The 18314-nt window shown below is 46.7% G+C and overlaps 1 protein-coding gene and 1 pseudogene across 1 annotated transcript in view; both read left to right on the plus strand.

The window, feature by feature from the left end:
* Nucleotides 1-520: 520 nt before the first annotated feature.
* On the plus strand, nt 521-5654 carry LOC146838978 (uncharacterized; annotated as a pseudogene).
* A 111-nt stretch (nt 5655-5765) lies between these two features.
* Nucleotides 5766-18314, plus strand: part of LOC146838979 (uncharacterized) — a 196277-nt gene continuing 183728 nt past the window's right edge. The window contains exon 1 of the mRNA XM_085603014.1: nt 5766-6016. Within this exon, the coding sequence (XP_085459140.1) occupies nt 5901-6016 (116 nt within the window). The 5' untranslated portion in view covers nt 5766-5900. The remainder of the gene's footprint in view (nt 6017-18314) is intronic.

Consider the following 18314-nt stretch of genomic DNA (forward strand, 5'->3'; position numbering starts at 1 on the left):
GTACTAGAATGTTGAGCGTTAAAGTGAAGGAGTCGTTTAGCCAAGTTTCAATCAGGACTCTAAGGTCAAGATCATGAGTAAAGATAAGGTCAGCAATATCCACCGCGTGTTTAGATGCCGATCTGCAATTGAGTATCGTACATTTCAGGTGGGGTATGGCAGCCTGAGTGATGGGAATTTGCTTGAACTTGGAATTGTTAACTGCTCTGAGATTGGGCCTAGGATCTCTATGTGGATTCGACTGAAGGAGGAGGGAGTAAATATTATTGTCCGATAGAGTATCTTTCATCCTGATGGGTCGGGTGGGGGCATTGAGGTAGGGAATTGTCTTCCAGGTCAAATGAGGTGACGTTGCGATTGCTGGGATCCCATTGGATGTGCGGGGTGACATCTCTCAAACGTGATTGTTATTGGATTGCTAAAGAGAGTGTCTATTCTTACCCATCGGCCTGGTGTGACACCAACAATTAGCGAGCTCAGAGGTGAGGGATATTAGGCTTCAAACCTCAGCCTTAAGTTGATGAAGCTCCTGAGATATCTCAGTGAGTTTGGCGTCATTTGTAATGTGGGAACAGGAGGTCGTGATGTGGGCCAGCAGTCCAGGTGAGACAGTGCTCCGGTTTATGGTGTTAGGGAGAAGCTGAGTTGTGAGAACCATGGGAAGGGGGAATAGAGATGGAGTCATGATTGAGGAGTGGGGATGTGGGACTCATAAACTGATTGATGAGTAGATAGGCGCCATGTTATTGGTCATGTTAGAGGGTTCAGAGATAGCAAGTGTCAGGGTTTTTCCAGGAAGGGTGTCACAGATGCATCAGTGCTGACAGCGGGGGCTCAGCACTTTCACCCACTCTTTTTAATCTACTCATGGGGCCCCTGACAAATGCATTGAACTCAGCGAACATTCTATATCACCTGTATGCGGACGACACCCAACTATATATGAAAATCTCCTCACCAGAAAACGTCATCTCCCTCAACGCTGTTCCACAGAATACTCCAAGTTGGCTCACTGGCAACCACCTCTTGCTTAACACCAAAAAAACTGAATTCCTTCTCATCTCCCCACCCAATCACACATCCAAGATAGACTTATGGTTGAAACATCTAACTTCCTTTGACTGTGGTCCGCACATCATTGATTCCGCGAAATCCCTGGGAGTCACCATCGACAAACAACTGAACATGCAGGCGCAAATCACTAATGCCACCAAGGGTGCTAATCGCCAGATGAGTATACGAAGGAAACTTAAACCCTTCCTCCCACAGACCGACTTAAAAATGGCAGTACAAGCCCTAGTGCTACCAAGATTAGACTATGGAAGCACCACTCTATGCGGTCTCCCGAAATACTGGCCGGCCCCGCTGAGGGCATTGCTTAACGCTGTGGCCAAACTGGTATCAGGAACTAAAAGAAATAACTATATCTCTCCGACCTTGAAAGTTCTGAGCTGGCTGCCCTACGAAGCAAGAATACACCTAAAGATCGCTTGCATGACCCAGAAAGCCCTGCATTGCAACACCCCCAGTTACTTCGCTCTAAAGCTAGAGCGATTGGGAGGATGCAGACAACTTCGAAGTGTGAGTTCACTCCTACTGAAACCACAATTCTTCCATAAAAAGTGAACTGGTTGCAGAGCATTCTCAGGGATTGCACTTAAGGTTTGGAACTCCCTACGTCCAGTGGTATGTGGAATCTCTTCCTTTACCTCCTTCAAAAAAGAAGTAAAAATGCTTCTAATGAACAAATTCACATCCTTAGACTTTAATTCTATGTTGACCTCTAGTCTCCTATCCGATCCATATATTATATTATTGCCTACATCTTTTGTATTGAAGGCGAATACAGAATGTATGTTTACTACTTCAACCACCTAATGTTTAATAACTGTGTATTGTGAAGCGTTCTGGTTCCCTCGTGGATCATTCTTTGTTGACTACTCGTCACCTATGCTATCCATATACTACCATCTACCTCTTTTGTACTGAATGGCGAATACCGAATGTATGTATACTACCTCAACCATCTAATGTTTAATCACTGTATATTGTAAAGCGCTCTGATACCCTTGTGTTCATGTTCGCGCTATATAAAACTTTATAAATAAATAAAATAAATGTTCAGAGGTAAGAGGCAGAGATAAGGTGAAGGTGTTAGTATTGAGTCAGTGTATTTCAGTGGTCGCTGCTCTTGGGGTGTGATGAGGGCTCAGGCTATTATGACGAAACATGTTGGTTGAAACAATCTGCAAGGGTAATGGTAAATGAATGCTGTTGGGTAGTCTGATAAAGGTGGATAGGGAGGAGGGGAAAGGGGTGAAGCAATACAAGAAGTGGGGAGAGGGGAGGATACAGAACGAGGTACCCGTGGAATGACTAAATGGCTAGGATGAGCTTGGGTCAGGGAGGAAACTTATTCATCACAGAGAGTTTGATGAGTGAGGAAAATGTCATCATGTAATTCTAGGCAGCGTTCAGATGCTTGGATGAGGATAATCCCATTATTATAAATGGAGATGATTGCCTCTGCTCGGTGAACAATAGAGGGAGTTTGCAAGAGTCTGAGACCGTGGGGGGCTTTAGTGGATGCAGTGACCTGATGTCCACCTTGCCCGTCTTGAGTCTTCCTGATCCATATCTTACTCCAAGAGCTGTTCTTGTTTTAACAAAACCTTGACCATATGCATCTACCTAAAGCTGTAACTAGTGTATGAGTGCTATGCGAGCGCTCTATTTTTTGCTAAGTTACTATATGAACACCTTTGCTGAAATACATAAGATTGTGGCATATTCAAAGGAACTTTTATGCAAATATCTCTGTATGGTTAAATGTGTCTTAAATATGTCTTCATAAGTTTCAACAATAGTAATAAATGGGATGCTTTTACAATCAATTAAAAATTGTATATGCACGTTCTGGTATTTTCCATTTAAGTAATTTAAATCTCTTTACATCCGACAGAAAACAATCCTTGATTGCACAAAATGTTTAAGAATAATGAAGATAATACTGTAAATCTGCAATAGCAAAGTCCGAAACATTGAGTTCCAGTATTCAGGAAAACATAAGTGCCGACAGAGGCGGCCGAACCTGAACATAAACTGACAGATCTTGGAAGTACCGTCAAGGGCAATTCAGTGGTTCTACGGGTCTCAGCTGTGCACCTCCGTGCCTCAAGATGAAGAAATGACCTCGAGAAAATTAAGACAACACTGATCAACCACTTTTTGTTTAAACATGTCCAATACCAGTTCTGATCATGAGGTGGTTACAGCAGTACTCTGCTTCCTAAAGTGATATCAGACCACAGTGCTAGAGGTGTATTGTAAACTCTTTCAGGCCATTCCAAAGCAACCAGCGAAAAGCACAGTTAACTGAAACAGGGGTTCTGCTATATAAAACACAGAGTATATTTACCAAGCCTAAAACTGCATCAGGGGAAAAGCCACACAAATGCAATGAATGTCTGAATGCTTTATTCAATTATCAGGCCTAAAAAAGAATAATCGAACACACACATCATTGCAGTGAATGTGAAAGTAGTTTTACGGAATCATCTAAACTCATGAGTCATCAGCGAACACACACTGGTGAAAAACCATTCAAGTGCAATGAATGTGGGAAGAGCTTTATCTATTTATCATACCTAAAACGACATCAGAGAACACACACTGGAGAAAAACCATATCCTTGCAGTGAATGTCTGAAGAGCTTTCGTTTATTATCACACCTAAAACGGCATCAGAGAACACACACTGGAGAAAAACCATATCCTTGCAGTGAATGTCTGAAGAGCTTTATTCAATTAGCACAACTAAAACAGCATCAGAGAACACACACTGGGGAAAAACACTTCCAGTGCAATGAATGTGGGAAGAGATTTTGTCGCTTATCAGTCCTACATGAACATCAGCGAACACACACTGGAGAAAAACCATATCCTTGCAGTGAATGTCTGAAGAGCTTTAGTCGATTATCACACCTAAAACGGCATCAGAGAACACACACTGGAGAAAAACCATATCCTTGCAGTGAATGTCTGAAGAGCTTTATTCAATTAGCACAACTAAAACAGCATCAGAGAACACACACTGGGGAAAAACCATTCCAGTGCAATGAATGTGGGAAGAGATTTTTTCGCTTATCAGTCCTACATGGACATCAGCGAACACACACTGGAGAAAAACCATTCCAGTGCAATGAATGTGGGAAGCGCTTTAGTCAATTAATACACCTAAAACTCCATCAGAGAAGACACACAGGGGAAAAACCATATCATTGCAGTGAATGTAGAAGTAGTTTTAGTACCTCTTCGGTATTAACATATCATCAACAAACACACACAGGGGAAAAACCATATCATTGCAGTGAATGCCTGAAGAGCTTTTGTAAATTATGGTACCTGAAGCAGCATCAGAAAACACACACTGGGGAAAAACCATTCAAGTGCAATGAATGTGGGAGGAGATTTTGTCGCTTATCATACCTACATAGACATCAGCGAGTACACACTGGGGAAAAACCATATCATTGCAGTGAATGTGGAAGTAGTTTTAGTGATTCTTCAACATTAAGGATTCATCAGCGAACACACACAGGAGAAAAACCATTTAAGTGCAGTGAATGTTTGAAGAGCTTTATTCGATTAACACACCTAAAAAAGCATCAGAAAACACATACCGGGGAAAAACGCTCAAGTGCAATGAATGTGGGAGGGGCTTTATATATTTATCAAACCTAAAACAGCATCAGCGAACACACACAATGGAAAAACCATTCAAGTGCAGTGAATGTGGAAATAGTTTTAGTTATTATTCAACATTAAGGATTCATCAGCGAACACACACTGGAGAAAAACCATTCCAGTGCAATGAATGTGGGAAGAGATTTTGTCGCTTATCAAACCTAAAACAGCATCAGAAAACACACACTGGGGAAAAACCATTCCAGTGCACTGAATGTGGGAAGAGATTTTGTCGCTTATCAAACCTAAAGCAGCATCAGAAAACACACACTGGGGAAAAACTGTATTGTGGCCCCTAGGGTCACGCTAATCTTTGCTAAAGTTAGCCTGAGTAAGCAACCATTTTAGCTGCGTGTTTTTTCATTTTTGCGCACGACACTCTTTATCTTCTTGAGCAAAACGCCTTTGTGCCCACATGAGCTCATATTGTTATAGTTTGCTCACAGTGTACAAGGTCGAGAAACAAGCCGCTGTGCTTTCCAGTTCTGGTCAGTCCGTACTACCTAGACATAACATTAGGCACTTCTTGGCACGATTGAGAAATGCTTGCATTATACTAACACGCAGCAGCTTTCTCAAGACAGTCGGAAGATTTCCTTCTACGAACTAGAGCCTTGCTGAGTCTATGATGTAACCTTACTCCTATGTTCTAAGGTGAGGTGTTCTCCAGAATTGGCCCAGAGATCTTCTTTTATATAATATACATAATCCTACCTGGGAGGGTGGTCTAGGCATTATAGCCGTAACATCCACTGGTCATTCAGAATGATCTCCCCCTTCTTATTTTATTGTATTGTAACTTTGATCATTGTTTTAATCTTATGTATTATTCCGCTGGTGCTAGCTCGTTTACTGCATTATAGAACAATGCACAGAGTTTGTTAGTTGAAAAATAAACATTTTAAACTTTACATAGATGCTGCATTATTTGGTGTGGACAAGCAAGGGTGAGTGAGCAAAAGGGTGTGCATTGCTGCCGCGACTCTGAGAGGTCGGAAGTTTCGTGTTCTGGGTTTGTCTAAGCATTAGGTGTCTTCGGAAGGTCTGGGGAGCTAATGAGACACTAGAGCTAGTCGGTCTAGGGATTGTGGGGTTTTAGGTGTAAGTGCAGTACAACCAATCTTGCACGGCCTATTTTCTTGTGCATAGTTCTGTATGTGCAGAATCGCTACAACAAAACCATTCAAGTGCAGTGAATGTGGAAGTAGTTTTAGTTCCTCTTCAGGATTAATGTATCATCAACAAACACACACAGGGGAAAAACCATTCCAGTGCAATGAATGTGGGAAGAGATTTTGTCGCTTATCAGTCCTATATAGACATTAGCGAAGACACACACTGGAGAAAAACCATACCATTGCAGTGAATGTTGAAGTAGCTTTCGTGATTCTTCAACATTAAGGCTTCATCAGCGAAGACTCACAGGGGAAAAGCCATATCATGGCAGTGAACGTGCAAAAAGCTTTTGTCAATCTTCAAACCTAAAAACAAATCAGCGAGCACACCACCATCACCATCAATGAAAGTGTCTATTCTGTGCTATTGTTTATTTCCCTACAGCTAGGAAAAACATGAAATATCAGGAAACCCATTGGGAGACTAGCACAAAGTGGACTAAAAGTAAAGAAATATTGTTGGTTTTTATTCTGTGAGAGAGTTAAAACGAAAGAAATCCAAGCACACCTGACCATGCTGCCTGTAAAATCAACACCATGAACAATGCTTGGACTAACAAGGGTATTTTCAGCTAATTCTGGAGATTAGTGATAAAACATATAAACCCAACACACTCAAAACAATTTAACAAGCACAAAATGAAGATTCTTCAGAGCTGGCTGTGGTTTTGGTCATTTTATGCATCATTAATGGTTCTGTGACAGCGGCCAGAGAACTGTGTAGAAAAGCAGAAGTGAAAGCAGGAGAATGTGAACTGCAGCTCTCTGGGTTAACTCTTGCAGTGCATGACATTTACCTCTGAAGCAGGAGAATTTGAGCTGCAGCTCTCTGGGTTAACCCTTGCAGTGCAGCACATTTACCTCTGAAGCAGGAGAATGTGAGCTGCAGCTCTCTGGGTTAACCCTTGCAGTCCATGACATTTACCTCTGAAGCAGGAGAATGTGAACTGCAGCTCTCTGGGTTAACTCTTGCAGTGCATGACATTTACCTCTGAAGCAGGAGAATGCGAGCTGCAGCTCTCTGGGTTAACCCTCGCAGTGCATGACATTTACCTCTGAAGCAGGAGAATGTGAGCTGCCGCTCTCTAGGTTAACCCTTGCAGTGCATGAAATTTACCTCTGAAGCAGGAGAATGTGAGCTGCAGCTCTCTGGGTTAACCCTTGCAGTGCATGACATTTACCTCTGAAGCAGGAGAATGTGAGCTGCCGCTCTCTGGGTTAACCCTTGCAGTGCATGACATTTACCTCTGAAGCAGGAGAATGTGAGCTGCAGCTCTCTGGGTTAACCCTTGCAGTGCATGACATTTACCTCTGAAGCAGGAGAATGTGAGCTGCAGCTCTCTGGGTTAACCCTTGCAGTGCATGACATTTACCTCTGAAGCAGGAGAATGTGAGCTGCAGCTCTCTGGGTTAACCCTTGCAGTGCATGACATTTACCTCTGAAGCAGGAGAATGTGAGCTGCAGCTCTCTGGGTTAACCCTTGCAGTGCATGACATTTACCTCTGAAGCAGGAGAATGTGAGCTGCAGCTCTCTGGGTAACCCTCGCAGTGCGTGACATTTACCTCTGAAGCAGGAGAATGTGAGCTGCAGATCTCTGGGTTAACCCTTGCAGTGCTGACATTTACCTCTGAAGCAGGAGAATGTGAGCTGCAGATCTCTGGGTTAACCCTTGCAGTGCTGACATTTACCTCTGAAGCTCTGATGTAGAACAAAGGAGGACACAAAATTCTTCAGCCATGAAAATTATGATTACGTTTCAACTGTGAAACTATGTGACAACAATTGAACTGATGTTACTCTTTTGGTCTGTCCTTACGATGTGGCAACTGTTGTACAATTATGTTAAAAATTAGACAGTGCATCTATATAGAAATAGGCAATGGATGAATGTGGAAGTATGCTTGTATATCTTCAGTAGGGACCATGGACCAACTATGTGCCGAATATTTTTGATACTGTTTTTTATATTGAGTGTCTGTCTCCATGATATGTTGTTGTCTCAATTTTTGGAAACAAAAAGATAAATGGTGATCATAGTCCGAATTTCCGTCTACGAGCCGAACTCGTCAGCACATTACACAACCTCGCATTTCATTAGCAACAAAAAAGTTAAAATCTCAAAGAAACTTGGCCCTACTCCTGGCTAGGAAAAACCCAGGCAAGACAAGCTTATTTAACAACTACAAGCAAGCACAAAAAGCCTTCAAATCATCTATATACAGGGACAAACAAATAGTGTCTGCTCAACCGTATCTCATTACAAATATTTAGGAATGTTTTGGGACGCCAGAGGCTCCTTTGTAAAGCAGAAAGAGGCAGTAAGGGCAAAAGCCTGATCACTCGAGGTTGCCTCAGCGAAACTTTCGAAACAACTACTTGGCCCAAGCCTTACCCCATTGCTAAAGGTGATGAAGGCAAAGATAACCACCTCTCTATCATATGGACATGAGATCATGATGGGCGCATTAAGTGCCCCTCCAAACAAATTAACCACCAACATTTTAAACGAGCATGCCAAGATCCTCGTCGCCAGCCCAAATCAGACTTGAACTTGGACTATTAGACCATCATGGTGTCGAAGCCGGCGCGTTTATCAAGCTTTGCAATAGACTGCGCAATTCCCGGGAAGGCATCTTGGGGGTTAGACTTTGGAATTAAATATTGACCAGCCAAAAACGTCGGCATCATCTCAACCATTCCTTGCGGCTACTCGGCGTCAAGGAATACTGGGGAACAAATCCATCACAGCCGGCGTTAAAGACTGGTATTAAGAGAAGCGTCCGGCTATGGTCCTTTCATTCAGACCGGGCAAAACTGTTCAGAAGGAGACATGCCTGGGCGGTTATTTCTGACTTCAAACCGGGGGTTGAATCATCTTACTTATCATGCACGTTTGCACTTTGTTAGAAGTTAAAATTTATGGTCCTGAGATTGGGAGAATGGCTTTTTTTAGAGCATTTACTTAAATGGCGGCGCCCAAATGTCAGTACCGAATGTAGAAAATGCAATTACCACTCTGAAGCAATGGAGCACATAGCCTGCGCGTGTCCCGCATTGCTCAATGACAGAAGGAACTTACTGCGTGACGAATGGAACAAACTCGGAGCTCATACATGTCGCCATGAGCTCTGAAAATACAAAGCTGAACATTCAGTTCACCAAATTTGCCACCAGAGCGGCCAAATCACTGGGCAAATACGGGGCCGCAAACCTCCCTTTCTCTGGCCGCACCGTTACGCAGCCCCACAATGAACTAATGAACATTTGATCACCCGGTATAGTTTATTTTACCATTTTTTTTTCTAATACTAATTGTTCTTACTTACTTACGGCTTGTAAATGTATGTCTAAGCCTGCCTCTCCAGCTTTTTTAAAGTAATGCTATGATTGTTTTGTCAACCAGGCTTTTAACTTTTTAGGCAATCAGTCATTAGCCGGACATTTTAACTACACCTCACTTTTTAGCAAGATGAATGCACCTTTTTAGTACTAATTGTGTCTTTTTAAAAATAAAATCCTTGTATACATGAATTATGTGATTTTAAAATTGTTATGGGTTTAAGTAATCACACAATAAAACTGAATTTGAATTTGATCATTTCCATCATCATTCAATCAAATCCGAGGAGGCAGAGAAGTTGAAACGGCCTGATTTAGATCTCGGCGGACGGCTTACTCCATCACAATGGTGACAGATATTCCATCCGCTGAAATATGAATTCCATTATATCCAGTGGGATTAATATTTCGGCGGGCGGGATATTCGTCACCGTTGTGATGGAGTAACCCGTCCGCCGAGATTTAAATCAGGTCTTGGTTATTAACAGGTTTCTGAAAACTTGATGGGCAAGTAAAAATTGAACAGTAAAGAATTCTAGCACTTAAAAAATAGAATGCAGAACTCTACTTTACAGTTCTGGACCCTTGGCCTGGAAAATAAATCTGTATTTAGAACAGAAGGAAAGGGAATGAAATTCATTCTTGACAGAAATAATATTCTGGCTTTATGTTTACAAGCAAAAAGAATCCCTCATTTATATAAACCCAGCTGGTGAATGCTGCCCTCTGCGCAAATAGAGCTGCAGCTGTGTGATTGCCCGGCCGAGTATTTCACTTCAGAGGAGTGCAGGATCAATAATGAAGGCCGTGGGATCTGTCCGGTCTGCCACCTGTGTGAATCCGACCCCGTAAACCAGCGCAATCGCATTCGACCTTTCTGGCCGGGAGGTCAGAGAGGAGCCGGCCGTGACGTCGCACGGCTTCTCCCACTGCCGGCCCGGTGCAAAGGGGGCAAGCCCGTCGGCCCTGGAGGGCACCTGGTGAGAGGTGGCCCCGCTCGCAGCTGTTGACGCTTTAAGCTTTCCGAGGACAGAGGTCCGTACCGGCCTCCGCGAACTGCCAGCATTTTAATGAGACCCCCGGCGCTCGGATCAACCCGCCCGGATTGCCTGCAACGTGCGGCGGCCTGAAGTGCTTTCTCAGTGGCTGCCCTCGTGTGCCACAATTAGAGGCACCCATTGGTGGTTACGCCCTCTGCACCTCCACACGGCGCTGGAACCCATTGTCTGGATTGTACCTCTGTGGACGCTTTCCTCCTCTGCGTGCTCAACGGGCGACCAACTGATCTCCATGGCGGCTACCTTGCCAACCATCCGGCATCCCTCTTTGCGCCACGCCATTTGGCGCCTAATTCAGGCTAGGCGACCCCGCTAGGGCATGGGGGGCCCTGTGACGGTGTAGTAGCTGACTGGCAGCCAGCCGCTGCCATTTTGATTTAAAAGGGGCTGATAACGACCAAAAGTGAGCACAGATTGGACGCTATAGCAGCAATATTTGACTCCTGCCCCGAGGGTCCTGACTCCCCCGCCTTGCTTTGGTCCTCCAGCAGGGGTCCCTACGCTGCTGAATCGGCCTTTGTCTGCATCCCACAGATCCTAGTCTCGCTGTTCCCCTGGTCCGGTAGTCTCCCGCCAGAGGCAGAGAGCGGGACGCAATGGCCACTGCGAGGGGCCCCAGGCAATCCTCATTTAAAAAACTGTCTAAATTTGCCCATTCCAAGTCAGATGAAGCACAGGGGAAGCAGCAAACTATATACGGGGCTCCGACGTTGCTGGACATCATGGAGGCTATCCGGGGAGTCCACACAGCACTGGAACGTAAGATTTACACTGTTTCGATCGACGTCAACCTCATACGTACCAATCTGAGTAACATGGGGGAGAGGGTCAAGGCAAACAAAGACTCTGTTGCAACACTTAAACACTCCACGACACAGCTGGAGATGATAGTTAAGCAACTGCAGACCCAGCCTTCGGACCTTGAGGCTTGGCTAGAAGATTATGAAGGGCGCGCGAGAAGAAGCAACGTGCGCATCCTGGGAGTTCCCGAACGGGCGGAGGGACAGGCCACAGACCTATTCAAAACCATCTGCAGCCTCGATCCCTCTCCAACTACTTCTTTGTCGAGCGCGCCCATAGGGTGCCTGGAGGCCCTCCGAAGCCGGGTGCTCCGCCACGTCTCATCCTGGCACGGCCTTCAACTTTTGTGACCCGGACATTATCCTTCAAGCGTTTGACCGCCTTTCAAATTTCAGAACTCAAGCATAACCTTTTTTCCAGACTTTACCTATAAGGTGCAACAGAAACGCCGCTCCTTCCTAGAAGTGAAACAGGCACTCAGGGGCCACAATTTGAAGTATGCCATGCTTTTTCCAGCAAAACTGCGTGTGCAATCGGATGGTAAGTCATTGTTTTTCCTGTCCCTGGAGGATACCTGGGATTGGCTGGAGAGGTGGCGTTCCTCTGAGGAATTGGGTCGTCCATCCCCGGATCACCCTCATAGATCTGACGGCCATCTGGAAAAGGTTGACCGGATACGGGTGTCATTGGATGTTGCCACGAACTGGGGTTCCACCCCGATGTTAATGTTTAGTTGAGCCACCAACAATAGGGTGGCCCCTGGACACGGTTCCTGGTTCAGTGGGAGGGAGGTGTTACTTGCTTCCAAACATTGTCTGACTATCATCTTGTGCCCCCCACTGAGCGCCTTAAGGTTCTGTTAAGGGTTTCTTTGGGACTCAATTTTGGAGAAGGGGTGGAGAGATATTCCGCTCAGAGCGGTCGGAGCTACATAAATCAAGCTTGGGTCTACGAGGCCCTTTGGGATTCATCATGGGCAAATGTAACTGTTCTTTAGGTGGGGACGGTCATACTCTGGGGTAGTTTGGTTGTGTAGCATTCCTCTCTATATGGTTCTAGTTATGAGTACACAAGCGCTCTGCAAATTGGGGTGGTGGGCAGTTCTGAGTCCACATTGCAGGGAGGCGGGTGGGGGGGGGGTTTCAGGGTGTTTTCCAGGGTATTTGTTTAATGTTTATTGTGTTTTTTGAGCAGCTTGTCTTCCAAGGTCACATGCAAACTCAACGGGGTTACTGGCAAACATGCTGTCTTACAATATGCATTTCTGCTAAGTTTCTGGTGCAGTTCCGCTTACATGCTACCTTTGTGGTCCTCTGTGTCACCCCCGGTGGCTCTGCCGAATTCCTCTCGGTTGACACAGGGATCTGCTTATTCTCCTGTTATGCTGTAGGGATATGTCTCGTTATGCCTGTTACACTTTTGTCCCTGTGGGAGGGTGGGCTCATGATCTCCGAGCCGAATTAGTGACGACCCCACCACTTATACAGTGCTGGGTCGACTCAAAATAATCTCCTGGAATGTGAATGGGTTGGGTGACCGACTTAAGAGGGGGATAGTATTACACCTTAAGCGCCATGCCCCCGACCTTGTGCTGCTCCAGGAGACGCACGTTTCTGGTACTACCTACTGCGCACTCAACAGATGGTGTTATAAACTGCTTGCCCACGCAGGATATACGCGGGGGTCCAGAGGGGTGGGCATCCTGGCACGCACCTCCCTCCCTTTTCAAATCAAAAACATTACGCGTGACCCCTCTGGCCACTTTGTCATGGTATCCGGATTGTGGGAGGGTTGATCTCTCAATGTGACCTCACTGTACATACCTCCCGGGCTACACTCCTCCACCCTGACAGACTTAGGCCCCCACATGCTGAATTTACCTGAGGGGGACAACTTGCTGGGGGGAGACTGTAACACTGCCCTGGAGGGTGAACTGGATCATTTACCACCCCGACGCAGTGAACTACAGGGGAAACTCCTGGCAGACTTCCTAGCAACCATGGGATTGATGGATGCGTGGCGAACACACCACCCCACACCACCCCTCCAACAAACAATATACTTTCCATTCTGGGGTCCATGATAGTATGTCCCGTATTGACAACCTTTTCGGCCAAGCTACTCAACTCTCCATGTTTGGTGAAATCTCCTTTTTGCCCAGGGGTATCTCCGACCATTCCCCTATCCTGGCCCACGACGGTGGTGTGCCTTCTCGCTCTCGCCACGAGATGGTTCTTAACCCATGGTATCTCAAGGTGCCGGAGATTCGGGACACGTTGGTAAAAGCCACTACTGATTATTTCGCCGAAAATTAGGAATCAGTTGAATCGGATGTGACACTTTGGGAGGCATATAAGATGGTGATCCGGGGCTGCGGGGTGGTGCCAGTGATGGGTCACAGAAAAGAGAAGCGTAAGCAGTTGGTAGATATAGAACTTGAGGTGGCCTGTCTCAAACGCGAATCAGTCGCATCCGCTTCTCCTGACGCCTCCCACAAACTTCCACACAGGAGGAGGCGGCCGAGCTGCTTTCCACTTTTCCCTTTCCAAGGTTGGATTCCCAGGATGTCACTGACCTCGACACCACTTTGACCCCTGAGGATGTCTCTAAGGCGATTGTAGCATTGCAGTACTGGAAGGCCATGGGTCCTAGTGGCCTCACATTGAGCTCTACAAAGCAGTCTCTTCGGTGCTAGCCCCGTTTATCATACGGATGTATGATGAGAGTGTGGACCGTGGAATCCTGCCTGAAACGCCGTTGCTATTTGCCCTGGCCCTGGAGCCCTTGGCGCTCTGGATTAGAGGTGATCCCCCTTATTCGAGGACTGGTGTCTGGACTGGTCGGATAGGATCTCCTTATATGCCAATGATATTCTCCTCTACCTGGCCTACCCTCAATCCTCAATTCACAGGTTATTGCATATTCTTGCCCTCTTTTGACAGTACTCAGGCTATACCATTAACTGGGACAAGTCATTGATTTATGTCCTCAGTGGAGAGCCCCCACGTCTTCAGGGGATGCCCAGGTAAATGGACAAAAATATGGGGCCATGGGAACGAAAGCAGAGGTCTTCTGTGCACTCCCTTTGGCGATGGTTCCTGTTGTGTCCTGTAAAGGGTAGACACCAGGAGCCAGGATATATTTTCAAGACTTCTTTATTTAGTCTTGAGTCCAGCCAGCACTGATGTGGTACCAGCCCCACCAGGAGCAGCCTGCCGAGCTGCTCAGCCCATCTCCAACTGTCACCACTCATCCACACAGGCACCCAGGCATTCCACGCATCACAGGCACACCAACATTCCATGACCATCTTATGCTCTGGCTGAGCAGCTAGAGGCAGCAGGGCTGGAGTACTTGCAAAAACAACTTAGTAGGGTATAACAGTTCCCCATTTAATGTTGATAATGAGACACTTTAAGGTTTAATACCAGTATGTGACCGAAATATTATCAGTGACACTTCTTTCTATTATATTGATTATAGGAACCTTGTTGTGGCGACTGGTCAGGGATAGACAGGACTCGAAGGGCAGGTATGGTAGGTTTTATTGAAAGATAGCTTTTCTTTCTACTAGTCTCTATGTTCTTGGGGTCCGTGATGAAGGGTTTCGTGTTTTCTTCTCGGTGGGGTTTCTCCCTCTCTCCCGTCTGCTTCAGGCTTTCGTGGGTGTCAGTTGATTTGGGTCGTCACTGGTTCTCCCCCACTCGGACAGGATGGGTCCCAGAAAGAAAAGAAAGGAAAAGGATCGTTCAGGAGAATAATCTCTCTTGAGAGGGCACACCCTAAAACCAGGGCCGGGGGTGAGGGACTACCATAATAGTGTGTCAACGTGCCACTCAATATGTGCTACACCTCCGTGTGGGGGTTCGTAGTGTAGGTAGTGCGGTTTTACGGTCAGGTAGGGTGTTTAGGGGAGCACGGGTCACACAGGGGGATTGGTCGTTTTCTCCCCTCTGCCCATCCAACCCGCCACACGCCCTCGTACCTGTTCGAGCCACACCCCTCCCCTGGGAGTGTGGCGGGGCGCTTCGTGGTGTCCTGAGCCTCCTGGCGTTCTCCGTCCGTCTTCGCTCCTCTCCCTTCCGTCGTCCTCCGGACCGGATCTCTCCTCCTTTCCACGGGACGCCTCCTCCAAGTCGCTTCGCTCTTCCAGTCCGCCGCTTTCCTCCTCGCCTTCGTTCTTCTCGCTCCTTTCCTCGCCTCTTCGCAGATAGTCTCCTAAACTCCTCCGGGGATCGCCGTCCGTCCTGTGCTGACTCTCCTTCCCTTTTGACGTCTCTCGCGTCATGACATCACTCAGGGGCGTGTACCAGCTGTCATCGGGATTCCACTTAAAGGGCCCGGCGTCGTCCGTCTCTAGAGGGCTTCCCCTGTCAGGTGACGGAAACCATTCTTTCTGCTGGGGGGGGGATAAGAGGGTGTAAGTTCGTATTGTGCACCCACCAGTCCATTACCCCACTGTGTTCCTCGGTCCCTGCTCCGTCACACACCTCCCCCCCTGGATTCTCCCGTTCGGGGAGAGGAGGGTATCGTGAGAGAAAGTCGGCATTGTTATTGTCCCTCCCCTTACGGTGTCTTACCACAAAAGAAAAAGGTTGTAATGACAGAAACCAACGAAGAATTCTCTGGTTCTGGCTTTTGTTTCTGTACATCCATTTTAAGGGGGCGTGGTCTGTGTACAGGACAAAAGGTTTACCTTCCAGGTAGTAACTCAGTTTTTTAATAGCCCATTTAATGGCCAGGCATTCGCGTTCAATCGTGGGATACTTGACTTCCCGGGGAAACAACTTTCGACTTACGTATAGCAAGGGGTGTTCCAACCCATCCACCCCAATCTGTGAGAGGACCGCCCCGATCCCTGTATTGGAGGCATCGGTGGCTACAATAAAGGGTTTGTTGAAGTCAGGGGAAATTAGAACAGGGGTTGTGGTTATGGCCGCTTTTAGGTCCTGGAAGGCCCGTAAAGCACTCTCACTCGGGTGTGTTATCCTACTGATTGGGCTGTTTTTCTGGAGAAGATCGGTCAGTGGGGAGGCTAATTCAGCAAACTGTGGTATGAACCGCCGGTAGTAACCTATAAGACCTAGGAACCCTCTAAGCTGTTTTTTTGTGGCCGGAAAGGGAGTTTCGGTAATCGCTTTCACTTTTTATGCTTGGGGAGCTATAACGCCATCTCCAAGAACATACCCCAGGTATTTGACCTAATGAAAGGCTGCTTTCGATTTCTTGGCGTTGATGTGTAGGCCCGCTTGTCTAAGGGCACTCAGTATGGTCGTTAGATGGTGTTGATGTTGTTCCCAGGTGGTGCTGTATACCACAATATCGTCTAGGTAGGCGGAACTAAAGGATAGATATGGTTGGAGAACCGCATTCATTAACCGCTGAAAGGTGGCCGGGGCCCCATGGAGGCCGAACGGTAACACTGTAAATTCTAACAAACCTTGATCTGTGGCGAATGCGGTTTTCTTTCGATCCGCTTCCTTCAGTGGCACTTGCCAGTAGCCTTTGGTGAGATCGAAGGTCGTGATATAGCTGGCATCCCCTATCCTCTCTATGAGTTCGTCCACCCTTGGTATCGGGTATGCATCTAACATGGATATCTCATTTAGCGCTCGGAAATCCATACAGAAGCGAGTGGATCCGTCCGGCTTCGGTATCATCACAATGGGTGACGTCCACTCGCTGGTGGAGGGTCTAATAACTCCGAGTTGTAACATGTCGGTGACTTCTTTCCGTATGGCTTCTCTCCTGGCCGCCGGGATTCTGTAGGGTTTTTGCCTGACTATCTTTCCGGGGAGGGTATGGATTTGATGTTCTATCAGCTGAGTCCTCCCTGGTTTATTGGAGAACAACTCCTCAAAAGGTTTCAAGGTTTCTGCCAGGTCCTGTTGCTGGGATCTGGAAAGGTCGGGATTTACCACTAGTTCATGAACCGTCGATTCCTTAAGGGAGGGTGTCGGCACTAAAAAATGGGCCGGTCTGGGTGGGGGTCCAATCCATTTTTTAAGCAGGTTTATGTGATAGTTCTGCATTTTGGAGTTCGTCATTCGTATCCCATATGTAGTGTTGCCTATCACCTTCTCCACTTGAAAGGGGCCCTGCCATTCTTTGGTGAATTTGCTACTGGTGGAGGGAAGCAAGATCAACACCCAGTCTCCCTTCTGTAGTCTTCGTAACTTGGTTCCTTGATCATAGTACCGTTTTTGTTTTTCTTGGCTTCTCTCCAACGTGGCGTGGGCCATCTGTCTTAATTTCCCTATCTTGGACTTCAGTTGGGTCGTATAATCGAGTAGAGTACAATGGTCCTGTCTCTCTTCAGTTTCCCATGCGTCCTTTGTCATTTCCAATAACGATCGTGGCTGCCGTCCGTATAGGAGTTCGAATGCCGAACATCCTAGGCTGCTCTGTACCTGGGATCGTAGAACGTATAACGCCAAAGGAAGTAGTTTGTCCCATTCTCGGCCGTCCACTGCCAACATTTTCTTCAGGGTACTCTTCAGGGTGCGGTTGTATCTCTCGACTAGTCCGTCGGTTTGAGGATGGTACACCGAGGTCCTCAACTGGTGGATGTCCAGGGTTTGGCATACCTCCTTCATTAGGCGGGAAGTGAACGGAGTGCCCTGGTCCGTGATAACTTCCTTGGGAAACCCCACTCGTGAAAAAAGCTCTATGAGTTTGTCAGCCACATTTTTGGTGTTAGGCTTCTGAATGGGGTAGGCCTCCACAAAAAGGGTGGCATAATCCACTATCACGAGAGCGTGTAGATGTCCTTTCCGAGTCCGGGGAAGTGGTCCAATTAAATCCATTCCCACACTTTCAAAGGGGACTCCTATGATGGGTAGCGGGTGGAGAGGAGCCGGGGGAGGCCGATAGGAGTTCTTCTTCTGGCAGGTTTCGCAGGATTGACAATGCCGTTCAATATCCCTATAGATTCCTGGCCAGTAAAAGTGTCGTAAGATACTTGAGGCAGTTTTCTCTTTGCCCGCATGCCCTGCCGTTAAATGGGTGTGTGAAAAAAACAGGACCTGTTCTCTAAACGGCTGAGGTACCAACAATTGTAGGGGCTCGTTCTTCTTGCCCTCCCTATATAACAGGTCGTTCTTGATAAGAAACCGGGGGAATACTTCTTCAGTTCTGGTTGTATTCTGATGGGCTTGTTCCCATGCATTAAAAAGGGTTCGGTCGTTGGCCTGG

This window comes from Triturus cristatus, chromosome 4_2 (genome assembly GCF_964204655.1).
Source record: "Triturus cristatus chromosome 4_2, aTriCri1.1, whole genome shotgun sequence".
Taxonomy (NCBI): domain Eukaryota; kingdom Metazoa; phylum Chordata; class Amphibia; order Caudata; family Salamandridae; genus Triturus; species Triturus cristatus.